The sequence below is a fragment of the Lissotriton vulgaris genome, chromosome 2_1 (genome assembly GCF_964263255.1).
Source record: "Lissotriton vulgaris chromosome 2_1, aLisVul1.2, whole genome shotgun sequence".
Lineage (NCBI taxonomy): Eukaryota > Metazoa > Chordata > Amphibia > Caudata > Salamandridae > Lissotriton > Lissotriton vulgaris.
The window spans coordinates 1,146,221,037-1,146,242,841 of record NC_141687.1 but is presented as its reverse complement, the minus strand read 5'-3'; the positions used below and the strand labels follow the sequence as shown (position 1 = coordinate 1,146,242,841).

Sequence of the window (21,805 nt, the reverse complement as noted above, 5' to 3'; positions counted from 1 at the left end):
CCCCCATGGAGTTAGAATAGTAATTCTTACCCCTACACTATCCAGCACTTACCCTACTATTACACCCCCTGGAGTTATAATAGTAATTTTTACCCCTACACTATCCAACACTTACCTTACTATTACACCCCCCTGGAGTTAGAATAGTAAGTTTTACCCCTACACTATCCAGTACTTACCCTACTATTACACCCCCCAGAGTTAGAATAGTAATTTTTACCCCTATACTATCGAGCACTTACCCTACTATTACTCCCCCTGGAGTTAGAATAGTAATTTTTACCCCTACACTATCCAGCACTTACCCTACTATTACACCCCCCTGGAGTTAGAATAGTAATTTTTACCCTACACTATCCAGCACTTAATCTAGTATTACACCCCCCCTGGAGTTAGAATAGTAATTTTTACCCCTACCCTATCCAGCACTTACCCTACTATTACACCCCCCTGGAGTTAGAATAGTAATTTTTACCCCTACACTATCCAACACTTACCCTACTATTACACCCCCCTGGATTTAGAATAGCAAATTATATTTTATTAATTACAAATTATAATTAATTTAAATAAATAATTTTTAAAAAATTGTAATTAAATTAAATTTAAATTAATAATAATTAAATTATATACTTACCTATACTTACGTTGTAATGGCATGCGTTGTAATAGCATCTGCGTTGTAATGGCATGCGTTGTAATGGATCCTGCGTTGTAAAAGTTGCGTTGTGATGGTATGCATTGTGAATGTATGCGTTGTACCGTCATAAATCCCTTATAAGTGGTTAGCCAGAGGTTTTCGCTTTGCCTTTGTTTCTAAGCTATGTCGTAGAGAAGTGTGGCTGATGTGTAGCATGTAGATAAATGATAATAAAGAAGACTGACCACATTATTGTGTAGGAACGTGCATACATTACCATGTGAAATGTATTTTTATTTTTTTGCAGATTTATATAGCACAAACGCAACCCGAAGGTATTGGAGCACTTTACATGAGCACCAGTTACGTTACACAAGGACACATTCATTTTTTTGGTAGGCACGGGGAGATAAAGTGATTTGCCCAGAATCACAGGATGTGAAGTCAACCCAGAGGCTCGAGCTTGGTTTACCAGCTCCAAAGTCAGCAGCCTAGCCGTGAGACCACATCCTCTCCCCAGAGAGGCTTGAGCCTTTTTTTTACTTGTATGATCAACAAGCATTTACAATGCAATGGTCTCGGCATTATTAAAGGTAGAGCTATTGGCATTGCTCATGACATTTTTTTTAATCTCAAATAAATGGCATTGTCATTAACATTGCCAATAGCTTAATCGTTAAATAAATGTCATTGTCATTTACAATGCCAATAGGTTAATCGCTCGCAAATGTATGACCAATTGCATTTACACCCACACAGAGCCACACACACAAAGCCACCCACACACACATAGAGCCTCCCACAGAGCCCCACACACACCCACAGAGCCTCCCACACACACACACCCACAGAGCCCCCACACATACACACCCACAGAGCCCCACACACACCCACAGAGCCCCACACACACACACCCCCACAGAGCCCCACACACACACACCCCCACAGAGGCCCCCCCACACACCCACAGAGCCCCCCCCCACACACCCACAGAGCCCCCCCCCCCCCCACACAGAGCCACACACACAGAGCCACATATACACACAGGAGAGCAAGCACAGTGAGGGGGCAGGGAAGCAAGCACAGCCAGGGAAGCAAGCACAGCCAGGGGGCAGGGGAGCAAACACAGCCAGGGGGCAGGGGAGTAAGCACAGCCAGGGGGCAGGGGAGCAAGCACAGCCAGGGGGCAGGGGAGCAAGCACAACCAGGAGGCAGGGGAGCAAGCACAGCCAGGTGAGCAAGCACAGCCAGGGGGCAGGGGAGCAAGCACAGCCAGGGGGCAGTGAAGCAAGCACAGCCAGGGGGAAGGGAAGCAGGCACTGTCAGGGGGCAGGGAAGCAAGCACAGCGAGGGGGCAGGGAATCGGAGGTCGGAGGGGGAGAGAAGGGAAAATGTATGTGAATATTTCTGTGAATTACCTAAAACTTCTAACTCAAAGTTCTTCTATTTGTCCTCCACTCTCTCTGCACCCCAACACTACTGCACCCCGCTTTACTCATTTTACAGGATATGGGGAGACTCCTAGATAACACTGCACATATTCAACGCCGCAGAGCCCAGGCCCGGCAAGAAGGTGAGCTCCGCCTAACTGTAAAAACACGTCAGGCTGGCGGGAAAGACCTAATCAGAACCCCATGTGGAGGCGAGGCCTGGCCACATCCGCAGTCATGTCATTCTGACAACGGCACATGTGGTACAAACAGAACATTAATTTTTATGTTAATCTTGAAAGAAGTGAAGGATTCCATTGCCCTGGACACGCACACACACCCACAGGCACACACACTCACTCAGAAATGCTTTTACATACATAGGCTAACACACACACAGAGGCAAACACACATACACAGTTGCGCACACACACCCAGGCACGCACGCGCACACACACACAGATGCACACACACACACACACACACAGATGCGCACACACGACCAGGCACGCACACACACAGATGTACACACACACACAGAGATGCGCACACATGCCCAGGCACGCAGACTCACACACACAGATGCACACACTGATACGCACACGCGCCCCAGGCATGCACCCACTCAGATGCACAAACATACACACAGGCGCACATACACAGATGCGCACACACAGGCACGCGCACACACACAGACATGCATTCACATACAAAGGCAACCACACACAGGCATGTACAAATACACAGATGCACACACACACCCAGGCACGCTCACACAGACACACATGCGCGCACACACACACACACACACACACACACATTCATGTTTCCGTCTGCGAGGCTGGGAGAAAGAGTTAATTCCAAACTCCCTGAGTGTTCACATCTATGGATCTTATGGCCATCATTTACATGCATAATATCGAACATAGACCCAGCACATTCATGAACGTCCCGCCACACTGGGCTCCATTAATATCCCCAACAGACCAACATGGCCCGTTACGGAGGTAAATATGACATAGTATTCCTCGGATTAAAACATATCTTTAGAACTCCATTAATTGCCAAAAGCACCTCTAGCTCACAGTATTTTCCAATAAGATCTATTCAATGCTCTGAGAATTGCCTCATTCATACATTTGCCTCTTACATCTCAATCAAGCATGCCCCACAAACACCATTGCCTAACAGATCGCTAGTTCAGTCGGACAGAAAAGCCTTCCTGCAGACAAAACGGCTTACCTCAAGACCTTCCCCACGGCTTGTAGGACCATTTTGCAACTTAACCCGGTCTTGGAGCTGGGAGAGAGTCTGGGACGGTCCCCGCTGAAACTGCTATGATCGCCTACCATGATAGGGAGAAGGAGCAGGAAGGGGGCTCGTGGGAGGGGAGGGCTGGGGACAGGGGGAGGCAAACTCGAGGGGTACCAGAAAGAAGTCTACAATTGCCGAAAGAAGTGGCTGTAATATGAACAAGGCCGGGGCTGGAAATTCAGACTAAAGAGCCCAGTGTATGGAAACAGACCCACGGCTGTGAATCTCAAGAAAAGTTCAGGTGACCCCGTTTTCTGAGCTGCGTAAATATAATTAAAGTATTTTTTGTGGCATTAATAAAGACTTATTTGTATAACATTTCCACGGCGCTGCACAAAGGCCACCTTTATGCGGTGTGAGGGCTTTTTTTTAAATGGAGTTCAATTTATACACATTTTTTTGTATTTTTAGCTCTGGCCTGCGTGTGGATGGATGGAGTCTCTGGAAAAAGGAGTACCCTTTGAGCCCCCCTGTAAAAAAAAAATGTATACATTTTTTTTCAAAATAAAGAACTATTGAGGCCTCTGTGCGTGCGGTTAACCCGTTCGGTTCCAAGTCAGTCAGGAAGGCATAAGCAGGGGAAAGTCTAGTTTCAGCGTGAACAAGTTTTAAAAGGTATACGTGGGTATCAAGCAGCCTACAGTGTGTAGTGTACACCTAACTCAGATGGATTAAGCTGTATTTCTTTGTGTGAACATAGCTATACTATCCCTCGCAGTAGTTGTTGGGTGGCGTCTTGGTCAGTAAAGCCGTTTTGGGGGATGGTCTTCGGAGGCGGAGGTGATGGTTTTTTTCCCAAATTAGTATGGAAACCTCGCCTTGGATTTGGACACTGGTGAGAGAGAGTCTGCTGTGTGCAGATCATTTTAGAGAATGAAAGCATGCTCTAAATAGGAGGCATTACTAGTGACTGATTTACTGACTGGGCGCGAGAGACCCGAGTTACAAGGTTTTCCAGACATCTCCTGGGGGGGGGATACATAGTTCGGTGTGCCCGCTCTGCGCATCCACGACTCTGGGCGCTATCTTCGCATCAGGTGCTGCCTCCTCGATGCCAGGGTCGCATGCCTGCCCCCTCTCTCTGCTAGAGAGGACTCACCCACCCTACCCTGCCTTCCCTCTCACATCGCCTGCTCGCTGCTTCGGTGAGCACCGCATTGGGTGCTTTTCCGATTCTATGCGCTGTGTTCCACCCCTGCTGGATGCCCTGGAGTGGGTACTGGTTTACTGCCCGTAACCCCTGATATCCCTGCACACAGTAAATTGCCCGTCCGGCTGTGGTAGAGCGCAGCCTTCTAGGCGCTATTCCTAGACAGCGGAGCTCCGAGGATCTCTCCACTAACCACGCCGCGCCCCGCCTACTCCCACCCCTGCTCGGGCTGTGGGTGAGCGGGGTTCGCTCTGAGACCACGTCCCAGCCCCGTGCCAACTTTGGTTGGTCCTGCTGTCTCAAGGCGTTATTGAGCTAGGTGGCTCCATGGAGGAGCGCTCTATTGTCCAAGCACAAGACTGTCCGCAAACACTTCTAATTAAAAAAAGTACCAGAAGTCCAGTGTCTAAAATTCAGGTGAAAAAATTACTAAATGGGTCCTTCTGGCTAATATAAATAATCACTTAATATAGGTTTGAAGTAACAGGCACGTTTCTGACTTTGTGGAGGCGCTCGGTGCTCAACAGCTCGGGCAATGGATGAACGCCACACGGAGACCGGCGCAGCTCGGGCAATGGATGAACGCCACACTGAGACCGGCGCCGACTGCTGCAGCGTGCTGTGGACGTGTCTCTCGGCGGATATCCCTGCCACCGTCCCCCCTCTCCGGGGCCCCCTTCTGGCTTTCTGTATCAGAGCTGCCAGCCCTCCCATGACTCAGCAACCCGAGGCACGGCTCTGCTTCCTACCACGGCCGCTCAGGCCTACCCGAGGGATTTCATCAGCAGCTGCCACTACGAACTCCACGGTGCGTGGGCATAGGCTCGTGCCCAGACTCGCTCCTGTAGCTACGGAAGCCGAACTTTGTGCCAAGCGGGAGGGGAACAAAGACACGGACAGCGGGAGGGGGCGGACACGGACAGCGGGAGGGGGCGGGGAAAAAGACGGCGGGAACGAGAGCGAGAGCAGCCTACCTCAACCTTACCAGCAGAAAAAATGGCGGCCTCAAGCTTCTGAAATTTTTCGGATCCGGGGGCGTGTTTTGCTGTCCTGAGTGACGGACGACGTCACGAGCTAAAGAACAGCAAAACTTACGCCCCCGAATCCTAAAGAGACTGGGCTAAATCGAAGTAACGGCTCTCTCCTCCAATGGCTGGCCTCCATTTAGGAAGCCAGCCAATGGAGGAGAGACAGGGCAGGGAGGCGGGTTCCAAAGTGCTACTAAGGGACATTAATTCTCCGACCCCAGACTGCGCAAGCGCAGCCTTTAGGTCCTCGACCTAAAAAGGGAATGCAATAGCTTTCGCATTTGCTTGAGTTAGAGCTACTGGTGTTTTAAATAATAATGTCTTTTACCTATGTGCTATGGAGTGTATGTATGTGGCGTGTAGTGGAATTATGTAAGTTGGATTGGAATTGTTAGTTAAGGAGTTGTGTGGCGTGGAATTTTGTGGTGTGGAGTGGATTTGTGTAGGGGAATTATGTGGTTTGGATTGGATGTATTTGGTGTTATGTAATTGTGTTGAGTTGAATTATGGGGTTTGTTGGTGAATTATATGGTTTGAAATGGAAATGAGTGGAAATGAGTGGAATTGTGTGGCATGGAACTGTATGAGTGTGACAAGAGAAGGAGCAATGCGATAGAGAGATAAGGGAAGGATTGGAAGAAAGGAGGAAGGAATTAAGAGAAGGGATGAAAGATGGCGAGGATTTGAGGAAGGGAGAGAGGGACGGAGTGAGGGAGAGAAAGAGGAAAAAAGGATAGGAGAGAAAGCAAGAAGAACAATGGAAAGGACTTAGTGAAAGGCAAGATATGAGTGACTGGAATAAGTGAAGTTGAAATTAGGGTTTAGGAAACAAGGAAAGGGTAGAGGATTGAGGAGTGAAGAGAGGGATTAAGAAGGGCAAGGAGGAAATGAGGTAATGAAGAAAGATAGGGTGGTAGAGAGGAAGATTAGCAGATAGGACAGTGGAAGTACATAGGAAGGAAGAGTTTGAGGGAAGGAGGACTCGAGGAAGGGGGAAGAGATGGTTGGAGTAATGAAGAGTGGGAAAAGGAAGGAGAGTTAGGAACAAAGGAAGGTAAGCAAGGTAGGAAGGAAGGAAAGAAGTAAGAGGGATTAAGGAGGCCATTAACAAAGAGAGGAACGAGGGAATAAGGAATAGAGAGAAAAAGGAAGGAGGGGTGGGTCTGAACAAATTATACAGGGAGGATGGGTGGAAGAAATGTTGAAAGAGAGTAAAAGGTAGGAGATTAGGTTGAGTTTGAGGGAAGGAGATCAACAAATGTACATGATTGGTACTTGTTTAATTGGGTTAAGCTGCTAACCGTAAAAGGAGAATGTTATACCATATGATATAAATGAGAAAATTGTTCAGGAGTACTGACCATACCTATAGTTTATAGATGATAGTGAGAATTTTTGTTGTCTACATGCTGTTTGTAGAGGTGGTGGAGTTGCTTGGTAGATAGTCAATTGTTGGGGATTCCAAGGACATTGTGTTTGGTATATTGGTGAATGTTTTGGTTGTGTATTTGGTTCAGCCTCCACAAGAGAGAGCATGTTTACATAAGTAGAAAGCGGGAAGTTAACCAGAGGGTATTGGAGCGCTATGAAGGAGCAGCAGTTACATATTTGCACAAGGACAGTGCTGCTTTTACTTACAGTGTCCCTGACCCCACTGAATGTGCCCCACCACTCAGCTGAACTCCATCTCACACATTCAAGAAAATTACAGAAACAGAGCCAGAGGTGTAGCCCTCTTGTACACCACTCCTAAAACATAGGTGGAATGGCCTCACACCACATCAGAACACTGCATGTATTTATTGTAATTAGCAGAATTGTATTACTAAATAACATAGGTTTTGTAAAAATTTCTTAGCAGAAACCTTATTGAGCATTACTAGGCGAAGTAATAGCTTTCTCGCACCTTTTAACCGAACTCACATAAGAGCAGCTTTTGTTACACACGCCGCTGCCGTGGTGCTGAAAGTTAAATACCAGAAAGACACTCTCCCTTTAACTTACTTTCCTTTGAAGTAGCTGGGGGTGGCGCAGAACTCCAGGGCCCGAGGCAAACAAATGTTTGTGAATCAGAAAGGGCTGGGTCAGCGACAAACTGCTGACTACTGGGGGACAGATCTGATTTCCAACACATGTGGAGTCAGGCGGTAGAAGGCCTCCTTCGTTACTTAGGGTGGTGAGTGGTGGTTGCAGAAGTTGCAGGCAGGTAAAAAGAAGGAAGTAGGGGGTGAGCCTGAAACAATATAGGGCAAAAAGGTTTGGGCAGGGCTTTACAAGTGCTGGCATGCCCAAGCAGTGAGGTATGCATCTGAGCACAACTGAGTCACAAGAATGAAGGGGCAGTCTGCAGGTTTATGGGGGCCTGCCAAAGGTCAATGCAAGAACAGCAACACCCTCATAGGAAGGAATTGCTTGTGTATCAAAGGATGTGTGTCTGCGGTGCTACTGTGGAGAGGCAGACAGTAGAAGAGGGGTGTGGCGAAGCAACCCCAGGCTGCAATACGGCTGCAAGGCACAATTCTGTGAATCTAACATACACTGCTTGGATTGCAGCCCAAAAACTGACTGTCTGCCCAACTTGTTTTTCCCTTGCACAATTAAGTTAGGGAAAATATTGCCGTACTGTGGGAGATGTAGTACAATATGGCAACCCTGCTGCAAAATGGGCACGAGGCGAGGAGGGGGGGGTGAGATGGGGGTGTGGAGGCCTTGGAGCACAAGTGTGCGGGTTGGGGTAGGGGGATCACAGGGAGAGGGGAGGAAACATGCAGTGGGAGCCTGAGCTTTCCTGCGGTCAGTTGTTTGAAAAGCACAGAAAGCAATGTATATTAATGCTAGCTGCTGGGTGTCTCTGTACTGGCACTGCTCAGAGGCAACAGTATATTGCTGGGTAACTGTCACCAAATTAAGAGGTGGGGCATGCATGTTTCCGAGGACCAGAGCTGTAGAGGAGCTTGTGCTTAGCTGGCCGCAGTACTGCTGAAGGGTGTTTTCCTGCAGGGTTTCCGCTCCATCCGTCACTTGAATGGCGCAGAGATTACACAGCGGAAAGACAATGAAAGATCACTATTTTTGGGGATTAAAGCAAAGTGCCGACAGGGTGAGCTGCTACAAATCACGTAGAGAGCGAGGTTCAGAACAGAGAGAGAGGCAGGGGGGAAAGAGGGAGGGGGCAGGCACAGAAAGGAGGTTTCAGATGGGGACGAGACTCACACACCGTTTACCTTGCGGGAGCTAGCAGCGGAGCCATCTGTTTCGAAAGCACGAGCACGATAATTGCAAACAGATGGCGCCGCTGCTCGCTCCCACAAGGTAAACGCCGTACATGCACCTGTGCCCATTGAAAACAGTGCAGAACATGCACGGGTTTCCACAAAAGCCTGGAGTGATTTCAAGAGGTCACTCCAAAGCAACGCTTGCATGCTGCATAGACGAGCCCTAAAAAAGGGTTTCTATTCCCTCCTCCCCATTAGAAGAGTCAGTGTGAACATTTTTCTGGCTCTGTTTTGTAGGAAGGCAGGACAGGCACTGCAAAGCAGACAGTCTCAAATATAGACTGTGATTGCTTCCTTCAAAGTCCTTCTAAGTTAACCAAGAAGGAGAAAACCAGGCAAAGAAAGAAGAGTTCTCCATAAAATGTCCCTTCCTCTTAAGGCTGCCCATTATTATCAAGAACATCAATTCCTCTACATTCGGTAAGATTTCACCTCAGAATAGGAACAACTTACCTACTAAACACTATTTTTTCAAGTTAGCTTGTAGAAATATGCCACTGGTGGGCGGAGGAGAGAAAGCAAAAGCTTGCGCAGGAGCATCACCCACAAATCACTCAAAGAGCCTACATGGAGAAAAGAAATACAGGAACTGTGGAGAAAGTCGAACAACTTCGAGGCCTGACAAAAAACACCTACTTTATGATGTTGCATGCCCGCTGCACTGCTTACAGGTATTGACAAATGAAAAAATAACTGCAAGGATCAGTGCAAAACTTCCCACTAACACCAGCCACACAACGTTGGACAGACCCTTCTGTGCACACAGATGTACAACGATCTTGATGTTGGGGACCTAAGCCTGGCAATGAACCCATACTGCCAGGTACTCATATCAGTCTGAGACAGGAGACAACACTAGGAAGAACAATGTCTATTTATAGCCCACTAGGGCAGGCAAAGCTACTTTTCAGCATGCTTCAAGTACCACTTCTCTTGTCTTGAAGTGAGAACACCTCAAAACTAATGACTGGGACGAGGAACATAAAAACACAGGCTTGTGTTGGGGCCTTCTCAAAACATTTCCATGCTCACATGACACATGTTGTCATATGATTGTCAGATATCTGCTGAGTTCTGTTATAACGGCCTTACTACTATCAAGCTACCAGCCTCGCACATAACAGTCTAGCAACTCAGTCAGTTGGCTTGTTCAGCTTGCCCACCCATAGGTGGGATGAAGCCCATTTATTTACACTAGCTTGGCATTGCCAAGACTATCCCACTTAGTACAAGATCTTGATTGGAGTTGGTATCAACCCTCCTGACATGCACATCTCAGGTTGTGGACACAACAGGGACACTGCTCTTCCTTGGACACCTCTAAAGTGTACTGTTCTGCATTAGACTATCTTAGATCAAAGTAAAATCAGAAAAATTACACTTACTACCATGCAGTTATATAATTGTGACTTGAGGAAAATACAGGTCTGTTAATGCCCCATGACAGCTGTTGGATAGCTTTTAAAAAGATGACTTATGTATCAATTTATTTCATTAAAATTGAAAAGTCTTCCTCAGATGCAGACAAAAGTGTCCCTTGGCTTGTTTATTAAGCAAACACTGGAAAAGCCAATAGGTCTTGCATTTATAATGCAAGTGCCAAGCTACTGGCTTTGTAACTTCTGGTTTGTAAAGGATTGTAACAAAGTAAAAGAAACATGTCTAAATACAGGAAGAAAAGGAAAGACTTATCTTATGGTATATTGAAACTGAACACAGAAGTCAATATTTTCAATCTTTATACTTTACATAGTTGTTTTAAATTTCATGGATGAAACAATGAACAGAATTTAATAAGCATATTGCACAGAGTGCTTGCTGCAGGCATTCTAAAGTTCATTAAAGTTGCCTGAGAAAGTGTCAGAATTTAAATGAAAACGCTTGCCATATACTTTCTACACATCTAGGTACTGGAGCAAATGTTATTGCCTGCTCTTCAGGAATGCGGGAAGCAGATTTATGAAACTATGGGAGAGGAAGCATGCTTCCAGACACTCTTCTGCTTAAAACAAAGGCTAAGTGAATACAGTAAACTAGACCTCTCCCTAGCACTATAACTGTTTTTTTGTACTGTGGTCGGGCCTTCAATGCAACAGGTGGAAGGTAAGAGATAAGATAAAGAAAAATAAAATCAACATTAGAAAGTCTGTTCTATTGCCAAACATGAAACAAACTTGTTGCTGTGCTTTTACAAACAAACTACAGGGAGGGAAGAATTTGAAAAGTGCAAGGGGATATCGATGGGCAAAGGAAGCAGCAGATGAGGGAGGAGAGAGTAAGAAAATTCATGTGCTCTCATTGAGACCCCAAAGAACAAGCATTAACAAAGCCAAGGGGCCTCTCTTGTTGCTGCTATTGGCTTGGACAATGATTTGTAGCCATGCAGTACAGCAACACAGCTGTTGAAGAGGTGTGGCGCAGCAGCCAGGGTGCCTGACTCCGGACCACAGGGTTTACGGTTCGATCCCCAGCAACAGGTTAACCCAGCACCATGTGACTCTAGTCAATAGCTCGCTTAATCTTCCCGACGGCCCCCAGCACCTTGACACTGTTGGGTAATTGTGCGCTTTACAAATACTGGATTTCATTTCATTTTTTTCACATACCCTCATCCCCCCACAACTGCATACTTTTCCTCTGCCCTCTCACTCTTTCACTTTGTTGCCTCACCCCAGACTGGCTAAAGGGGATGGGAGAGCATACAGGCAATGTATTTGGGGAAAACTCATGGACAAAGTAGAATGGGCAGGAGGGGTTGGGGTAAGCACACGTACGAAGGAAGGTGGGCAAGAGGGATTGGGGAAGCACACAAAGCATTGCTGGAAGCAAACTAACAAGCATATAGAGGATGAGTGGGCTAGGCATAGCACACGGACAATGAAGGATGGGAGGGGCTGGCGGATAGCACATGGTAGGCAGGAGATGAATGAGGGTGGAATATTTTGGTGGGAGAACTACACAAGGGGGACAGATGGAAAACCAACACACACTCTCGTTAAGTGCCTAAACAAAAAGAAAAAAAATGTAGCATCTAAAAAAGCGAGCAGTGGAAGGCCAAGTCCACGCTCCATGGGACTGACAAACACATGAAGAGGAAGGAAAGAAAACAGTGGCTGACAGCAAGCAAATGAGAGACAATGAAGCAGACCAATAGTAAACAATGGGCAGCCTCTAAGCACCCATGAAAAATAAGTAGCACAAGGTGTTGCAAGGGACAGAGAATGAACTTTCTCAGGCGGGACCTAACAAATGTCGTTTTCTGGTGTGACCTGCGAAAGGTTACAAACCATCAAATCAAGAGGATGGTATGGAAACTATGGTCCATGGAAGGATAAACGCAAAAGAGGAAGGAAACCCATCCAATTAAAAGCATGCAAATGAGATTGACAAGAAAGCCAACAAAAGATAAGCAACGGGCCGACGAAAACCCCACTCTAAGTTTTGGTATTGGACACAATAGGCCTTCGGCAACACACTGGTCGTTGGTGAGCACTAAAAAGAAACCAGCACAGGCCCGACATAAAACTACAAACCAGAAGTACAGCGCACGACTGATCAAATACTATAATACTACTTACACAAACTAGGAGGCTGCCATCTTTATCCATTCGTGATCACACACAGCCAATAAGGAGATTCGAAACTTTCTGATGTGTATACAACAGTCGGACCAATCGGGGTTCTTTTCCCGTACACTCACTAGCAAGATTCTCCCATTGGTGGACGCCTGCCAAGGTCTGATTTTATTTGCATAAATTGATCAAAACTGAAAAAGCTGACGAAAAATATATTCTACTAACAGCATTCATCGATAAATCCTAAATCCTTTCTATTAATACAAAGTATACAACAATACTTCATCCAATTCTAATGTGCAACTGTCCCAAATTATTTATTCATACCTTCCATTTACTTTCAAAAAAGATTTTCAATATTTTCATAGTAACTGAATTTTAACAAAAAAAATCTAAGTCTGTTAGTTTTATCCAGCACACAGAAAAAAATGCATTTCAAGATGGCGATACACTACACCATGCTTCTTGGGTTTCGTCCGCACAGTGAAGCCTATCATGGCCGCATGTTGCCTCTGATTGGTTGGATTTCTCGGAGTTTTGTTACGTTGAGTGGCGCAAGGATCTTCTGGGAACGTAGTTTTCCTGCGTCCAGTTTGATCGTTACTCGTGCTACCCTTTTCTATCAAACTTGTAGGCTGTCGATTGCCGCTATGCTGGAACCTAACAAGCGCAAGGGCCAGGAGATGGTGCTTGTGCCACCCAAGAGGCCGCGGCCCGACTTGCTGCCCCCTGGGGCGCCACCAGGAGCAATGTTGCCTGTGGTGAGTGGAGTGATAGGGCTGGGTGTAATGTATACCAAAGCGGCTTGCTGATTGCAGTGTCGTTTCAAAGCTTACCTCTAGCACACAACTGCATGTCCGAGAGGAAACGAATCACACTTGACAGAGGGACGGATTTAGGCGCTTGCGGTTATTAATTTGGCTGTAATTAAGCCCCAGCTCCCCTAACTGAATGAGGAATAAAAAAGCAACCAGTGAATACCGACACTATTTGCATCTCTCTTAGTTATGTCCTGAGATTGTCACACTGTATTTTATTGTGTTTAAAGGTGATAACGAAGGTGCAGTCTAGTCAATTTATGTCCTGTTATCTATTTGACTAGGGATAATGAATATGGCCTAATGGCGAGAGCTTCCAACCTTGGAACTGCGGATCCTAGTTTGAGTCTTGGCATAGACTCACCCCCTGTAATTATAGGCAAATCACTTTATCTCCCTGTGCCTAAAAAATAAAAATCTGACCTTGTGTAATGTAATCTGGTGCTCGTGTAAGGCGTGTTGGTGCCTTTAGGCCAAGTTTGTGCAATATAAAATGGCAAGAAAAAAATTCTTTAGGTATTTGTAGAAATGTTGAATGAAAGACCAGTTGGATGATGTGCTTGAAGAGAGGTTTATTGGTAACACCCCAGCCACAGCACATGTATAGCTCTTCACTGACGGGAAAACACTTTCCCCAGTTAAAATGTCATGATTTTTTATTTTTTTATTTTACAGAGTTTTATATAGCGCAGACTTGACCTGAATTGGGTATCAGGGCGCGTTACATAGCACCAGTTGCATTACACGAGGACACATTTGTTTTTAGGTCTCTACCTCTGCCAATGCCTCTGGCATTGCAGATGTCGAGACATATAGAGGTGAAACTGGAAAGCTGAACCAGGCGGATTACCCGGAGCGCATGTGCCCGTGCACACGCTTGCCGTTTGCTGCCACAGCAATGCCGAGAGCTTCACACTTCAAAGGAATGCTCTCCCCCACGCCCCTCTGTGCAATGCCTCTTCTCTCACCCTTTCGCTATCTCACCCGCCCTCCCACCTTCAGCCTCTTCCTCTGCAGTGCACTCTCTCCCCCCTCCCTCCTCCTCAACCCAACATTTGTCTCTCACACCACAGGTTGCTGCTATGTAATTTGGGGCATAGCTTTAAAACTGTTAACTAAAATCGTGTGCACCAAACGTGCCACTTGCGCTGTATTTGAATGCTCCTTTGAGCTGTCTGTTGTATCTAGACGTATCACATAACTAAAACATATGCGTAAATTTAAAAATTGTCTTTGCCAGTCCTTGTTAGCAGTGTCTGACTTTCTGATTGGGCCTGGGATGAGGCCTTTTTTGCTTAACACTTGAGATATTTTGCAGCTTTAACAAGTTCATTGTATTTTTCTGGATCATTAAATTAACGTCCCACGTTTGGGCAATTCATTTTACTCTCCTGTACCCCCTAGCCTGTGCTCGGCAGTAGCCTAAGATGACCGTAAAACCAATTGCGCCATATTTGGCAAAATCATTATCTGCACTGTATTTTATTGACAAACTGAACAGTGAAAAGACTACCCTAAGAGTAAGGTTCCAGGATCAGCACTTGTACTTGTACTGCGGTTTACAGACCTAAAACTACTGTGGTAGAAATTGCTCTTGTGGAACATTGCTGGGAAGCAGAGGCAAAGGTGGTAGATGTTTCACTTCTTAGCTTTTGCAATTTAATTTGTTTGCAGGAATTCTTTACAACTTAATGAATTTCGAGCTTTCAAAGATTTTGCATTATTTTCAGCTAAAGGAAGTGTAAAAGGTGGCATAATGACAGAGTTTACTAAACAAGGGCTACTGGAACACAGCATAGTAGGGTCCAAGGACTAGGCATCCACAAGCATCAGGCATCCAAAAAAGGTCTGGCATGCACAAGCGTCAGCCATCCGCAAGCGTCAGCCATCCGCAAGCGTCGGACATCCGCAAGCGTCGGACATCCGCAAGCGTCGGACATCCGCAAGCGTCAGACATCCGCAAGCGTCAGACATCCGCAAGCGTCAGACATCCGCAAGCGTCAGCCATCCGCAAGCGTCAGCCATCCGCAAGCGTCAGCCATCCGCAAGCGTCAGCCATCCACAAGCGTCAGCCATCCACAAGCGTCAGGCATCCACAAGCGTCAGGCATCCGCAGGCGTCAGGCATCCGCAGGCGTCAGACATCCGCAGGCGTCAGACATCCGCAGGCGTCAGACATCCGCAGGCGTCAGACATCCGCAGGCGTCAGACATCCGCAGGCGTCAGACATCCGCAGGCGTCAGACATCCGCAGGCGTCAGACATCCGCAGGCGTCAGACATCCGCAGGCGTCAGACATCCGCAGGCGTCAGACATCCACAAGCGTCAGCCATCCACAAGCGTCAGCCATCCACAAGCGTCAGCCATCCACAAGCGTCAGACATAACAGCTCTTCTGCCGGGCCTTCCTTCCCTGTCCATTCTCGTCTCTGAGCCCACAGCAGAAGGCGTGCAGTGTGTTTTTTATTTATTTAACTGTCCATTTCAAACTGACTTTGTTGGTCAAAAAAGGATAAACGTCTAACTCGCCCCGACTGGAATCAGACCCCAGATACTTCTTTTTGCACGCAGAAATATGTGGTGTAGTTAACTTGCTGAGGTGCCTTCACTTCATGGCTGGATAGAAAAAAATCTGTAAGGAGGCAGTCAAAACAATGAGCACACCTGGTAGTCCGGCTTCTCAGCACTCACTGTGCCCGCCCGCTCAGAAAGCACAAAACTGTCCGATAAGACGCTTTGCCTATGTGCAGGAACTAAGATCTGAACTCAGGTTTTGTGCCTTTGAAGCCAGAGGCCACATATCCGCCTCCTTTTGTTTGGTTACAGTGATTAACATCTGTGAATTCATTTATATTAGTAGCATAACACAGGTGCTCGAGGGGACGCATTGAAACGTTGAATCAAAATTAAAATTGCACACAGTAAATTCCTCAAATACGGGATGTTTACTGTCGCCCTCTATCTATCTATCTATCACCCTCACTCTATCTATCTATCTATCTATATATCGCCCTCACTCTATCCGTCTATCTATCTATCTCCCTCACTCTATCTATCTATTTATCTATTGCACTCATTCTATCTCTCTATCACACTCATTCTATCTATTGCCCTCACTCTATCTATTTATCGTCCTCACACTATCTATCTATTGCCCTCACTCTATCTATCTATCGCCCTCACTCTATCTATCTATATGTAAATGTAAATGTATTTGAGCTTGTAAAGCGCACTGCTACCCGTAGGTTTCCTGGCGCTGTATAACGCTGGGGAACCCGTCCTGGTTTTCCCTGTGAGATGGTCCCTGCTGGGTACCCCCAAGGTGAAGCCAGGCATATTGGCGTTGATGGGGCCGTTTGTGGAGATTAAGCAAGCTATTGTCCAGAGTTGCTGAGTGGGACCCATGGTTAAAGTGGCACCGAGGCGAGATTTATCGAGCCCGCTGGCATTTGCCCAACACCCTGCCGCGCCGGGAATTGAACCCTGGCCCCGGGCCGACCTCTGCTTCTGGGTCTGCCGCCTCTAACCAGTGAGCCACACCACTACAACATCTATCTCCTTCATTCTATCTATCGCCCTCGCTCTATCGCCCTCGCTCTATCGCCCTCGCTCTATCGCCCTCGCTCTATCGCCCTCGCTCTATCGCCCTCGCTCTATCGCCCTCGCTCTATCGCCCTCGCTCTATCGCCCTCGCTCTAGCTATCTATCGCACACCAACAGCATCACACAGGGGCGCGACAGTGTTGTAAACGTATATAGGGCTCTAATGTAATTTTCCCGATTCATGCCCTTATATAGGTATAACTTATCATATCCTTATATAGGCATAAGAATCATAACCATATTTAGGCACAGCCAATGCAGTCCAAATACGGCATGGCTACTTCCACTAAGCTCCTAGAGTATAACGAGTTCTTGAAGACAACCAGCCTTCAGCAGTACGGGACTTCCCCCTGCTTCAGTATTGATTGACGCCATCAGGGAAACGCTTGATCTTGGGGGAAAGGCTATGTTGGTCTTGCTGGACCTGTCGGCGGCATTCGACACCGTCCCACACGCCGGCCTCCTCCTAAGACTCAGGGAGGTAGGTCTGCGGGGGACGGTGTTGGACTGGTTTCAATCCTTCTTAACCGACCGTCGGCAGGTGATCTGGGCTCCTCCGTTCTCCGCGGAAATGCCTTCGCTAGAGGTGGGGGTGCCTCAAGGATCCATCCTGAGCCCCACCATATTTAACATTTATGTGGCCCCTTTGGCGAAGGTCGCGGAGGCATTTGGAGCCCGGGTCATCTCATACGCTGATGACACCCAGCTCCTGTTTACCTGCAGGAAGGGAGAGGTTTTTAATGGCGACAGAATCAGAGACTGCCTGAGTGCTGTTTTTGCATGGTTTCAGCACCAGAACCTGAAATGTAACTCGGATAAGTCCGAGTTGCTCTTTTTTGGCTGCGCTGAGGACCCTGGCTGGAAATCGTGGTGGCCTTCCGACATGTTCCCCCCTGAGAAACCATCTGCCCAAGTAAAAAATCTGGGTGTGGTATTTGACGACAGTCTTTCTTTTCGTCCCCACATCACGGGCCTGGCGGGGAAATGTTTCGGTATCTTGAAGATGGTGAGGAAATTTCTCCCACTGCTTTCCCTTCAATATCGCAAGAACATCGTGCAAGCACTTGTGGGCTCGCGTTTAGACTACGCTAACGCACTTTTCTCTGGTCTGCCTAAATATCTGGTATCCAGATTGCAAGTTGTCCAAAACTCGGCGGCCAGAGCCATCTTTGGCCTTCCACGGAGAGCCAGTGCCTCTCTACTGCGCGGCAGGCTGCATTGGCTGTCTATCCCTAGCAGAATTAGTTTCAAGGTCCTCACGTTGGCGTTTAAAGCCCTCCACTGCATTGGCCCAGCTTACCTCAGGAAGCGGATTGCTCTCTACGTTCCCCGGAGGAGTTTGAGATCTGCTGACCTGGCTAATGTGGAGGTACCAGTGATCAAACGCGTGCGGATGGGAGGCCGGTCTTTCCAGTTTATGGCGGCCAGGTTGTGGAATGAGCTCCCTCTGTCACTCCGTAAGGCTAACAATCTTCTGGCCTTTAGAAAGTAGCTCAAGACGCTCCTTTTCTCCGCCTAACCAGTGGGCCTACAGTGTTTCTGCCGCTGGGTCTTTCTTGGTTGTGTTCAGGACTCTCTGCCAAAGCGCCGGGACACCCGTTCTGGGTAGCCGTGCGCTCAAGAAATAACAAGAAAGAAAAAAAAAAAAAATTTGTCCCAGAACTCCTGGAGCGTGTGAAGAACTTCGAGTTCTTAGTGACTTTATTATGTCCACCCTTACGTCAAACTCGGCACCTTCCAGGTATAAATATACCCACATCTGCCCTAGCAAACACACAGTGGTTTGGAGCAGATCAACTAACTACTTGCCCGACGCCCTGCTTTAGCGAGTGCCGAAGGAAGCCAACCCTCCAGCTGACGCACTGAGAGAGACGCTGTCTTTTCACCTGCCGAGAAATCCAGTTTGTGTTTCCCTGCTACCCTTGTGGGTTACTGGGAGATCGAGTCCTGAGAGAGAGATACAAGACCTCCTTCATTCTATAACCAAGGTACGCAGCTGATTAGACCCTTAGAGAATTCTTGGATAGATTCTTGACAAACTATTTAACTCAAGCTACTCCTCACTTACTTCTTCCATTGTACTAGACTTAGGTTAGGTACAACGGGGTAGGCGTATTTTAGATGCACCAGTTGAGTACTTTTATTCATTATTTATCATTGTATGTATTTTACCTATTTTATGTATCTTATGGCTTAGAAACCATATCATGCTTTTACAGTATTATTTCATAATACTCTTTTTACTGTACGCACTTTACTTCATAGCAAGTATTACGATTGTTGCAATTAACTTCTCTTGCATGAGAAAGAAGACTGCTCAATAAATAAACTTTTTATTGAAAACGCCCGTCTCTCTGTACCTCTGCAAAAACCCTGGTGAAACGAAGCATGCACGATTGACTGAGTGAAATGGCCATCTATTGTTTCCGCGACTCTGAAGATATTTAAAATGTTTGTCGGAAACGAATCCCTTCTTGTTTATTCGAGAGAGTTTCTAGTGACCTCTGAGCTAGCTGGCATTCACAATTAAGTCTAACATACTCAATAGTGACCTAGTCGACTTCACTCCTACGTCTAAACTATTGTTTGTTATTCCAATGCGCAGAGCCTATTGGGAATATAGGAACTACACTACAACAGCATCACTCAGGGGCACCACAACATCACTATGCGTTACCCAGCATCACTGAACGCCACAGCATCACTTGTCGCCACCACAACATCACTCAGCACCACCACAGGATCAATCTGTGCAACGATTCAACAACAACTGGTTCAAATATGTTCTCTCAATGTTTCAAGCTTTATTACAAATGTCACAAAAGATGTTAAAATTTCCCTTCTGTTCTTGCATTTTCGTCACAATAAAATACACTGAACATAATCTTAACACAAGTTATTTACAAAAGTTTAAGCTATTGCCATTATAAATTACAATAACTTTTATTTAAGTATTAATTATTAAAAAATTAAAAGCCATTGTTATTTGTAATATCAATACATGTAAGTCACGTAAATACAACACATATTGCATTACAAATGCTACAGGTGTCAGATTTGCAAAAGTTAAAACTATTGGCATTGTAATTTTGCTATTTTCAAAACTAACACATAAATACAAAATGTGTCATTTACAATACCAATAGCTCAAACTTTCCAAATGCGAGTCCTATTGCATTGCAAATGCTTGTTTAAGTTTTTTTACTCACTAGAGTTCTATATTTTGTTTTAATCTACTGTTTAGAATTTGTTTTCATGTGTTCAATTATTTAATGTTAATTTGTAAAACAAGGCAATAAAATATGGTTGTAATATACATTGAACATTTTTTTTTTAATTGAGGTGGTGACTCTCGCGAGTCTAAGAGTCTAACACATAATCCCCTGTTTGGACTCTGAGGGAGATGTACTTCCTGGTCGACTCTTGTGAGATCATGCATTTGGGATTAAGTTAACAGTGTTTTCATGTAATTCTGAATAAAATAACAGATTACAGATGTTGATTATATTAGTAAAAGTTATTGATTTGTTCCATTGAAATATATAAAGCAATAATATTTTTACGATCCACAAGATGCTCATGGGAGTCGAACACACAATCTACTGAATGGACTCTATTCTATTCGGCTCTTGTGATTAATCCGCGAGATTGTGCATTTGCAATTAAGTTAATTTTGTTTCATTCTTAACAAATTAAGACATTGGAGATGTAAATTGCTTAGAATTGTTCCATCACTTATATAATGGGCTAGGAACAACCAAAGGGCAGCACTTTTGGAACCTAGAACAAGGACACAGGATACCACAATCACCTGTATATCTAGCTTTACACCCAACTCCAACCTGGTTCAAAACATTATACGCAAACATTGGTCTAGCCTACAGACTGGTTTGGTGGATATACCTATCCCTTGGTTTTCGTTCAGACAAAAAACCTCAGATACATGCTAGTGCACACAAGACCATAAAGGGCGCCAAGGATTGAGAAGCGCACCCTCTGGAACATTCCCCCAATCACCAAGCACTTATTGGGTCTGCTATTGAAGTTGGAAAGGAAATTGTGTTAGACTCCACTCACATTTGGACACTCAAAAACCACACCAACTGCAATATTAAAAATTGAATATATATGATCACAAGCACATGTGCCCTGCGCTACATCTGCATGACAACCAGGCAATTGAAGGTGAAGATCACAGAACATTGGAATTCTATCCTATGTAAAAAGACTACCACTCAAATGGGCACACACTTCCTAACATACAACCACACCCCAGAGGATGTTCACTGGACTGTCCTAGAAAAACACCACCACTAGAATAAACCCTTTTCCATAGAGAGCAATGTTGGGGATTTTCTTCCAATCCAAACACGTAACTGGCCTGAATGATGATATACCGTTGAGCAAACTTGACACTTACAACTTCCCCAAGTAAACACTTGTCTGTTGATTTCATATGGGACTCGCATGATTGTTCCTTTCTTAGCCATTTGCTTCGTTCCATCCCCTCCTTTGACCCCCCTACCACTCATATATGTGGTCGTTCAACACCCACCCCCCCCCTAAACCACCACCACCCCAGCTTTGATGGGTGCCACGTTCGGCTCAGACCTAACCCCATAATAGGATACTTGCATTACCATCCATGCAGGTCCATTGAGATGAGTGGAAGTAAATCGCAATGTGATATTAACTACCCTCTACTTATTGCCACTAGCGTTACACCATGACTTGGTCTCCTCGAACATCAGACTATGCGAGCCATTTAATACATTTTATGTTGACTCGGCATGCCCTATTTTGGATAAGAATGCACTTCCTCACCCCTTCCGAAGATGGCTGCCTGATTCCCACTGCCTCCGACAAGACCCCTGCTTTGGGTGGGACACGCATCTGTTTGTTCCTCTTGCACATGCACATATCCCTCACAAGCGTGCTTGATAGAACTCCGCCTGGGCAGTGAACTCTGCTCCTT

The 21,805-nt window shown here is 46.0% G+C and overlaps 2 protein-coding genes across 4 annotated transcripts in view; one reads left to right on the top strand and one right to left on the bottom strand.

The window, feature by feature from the left end:
- ZCCHC17 (zinc finger CCHC-type containing 17) overlaps positions 1-12,521 on the bottom strand; it is a 153,678-nt gene extending 141,157 nt beyond the window's left edge. The window contains exons 1-2 of one of the 3 annotated variants that reach the window (XM_086956852.1): positions 12,416-12,463; positions 9,291-9,400 (exon numbers count right to left, since the gene is read on the bottom strand). The gene's annotated coding sequence lies outside the window, so the exon portion shown is untranslated. Of the gene's footprint in view, positions 1-9,290; positions 9,401-12,415 lie in introns of all 3 variants that reach the window. The other 2 variants (XM_086956851.1, XM_086956853.1) reach the window with 2 other exon arrangements.
- A 452-nt stretch (positions 12,522-12,973) lies between these two features.
- The window catches only part of SNRNP40 (small nuclear ribonucleoprotein U5 subunit 40), a 92,832-nt gene continuing 84,000 nt past the window's right edge, over positions 12,974-21,805 (top strand). Inside the window, exon 1 of the mRNA XM_086956850.1 lies at positions 12,974-13,173. Coding sequence (XP_086812976.1) covers positions 13,063-13,173 — 111 coding nt within the window. The 5' untranslated portion in view covers positions 12,974-13,062. The remainder of the gene's footprint in view (positions 13,174-21,805) is intronic.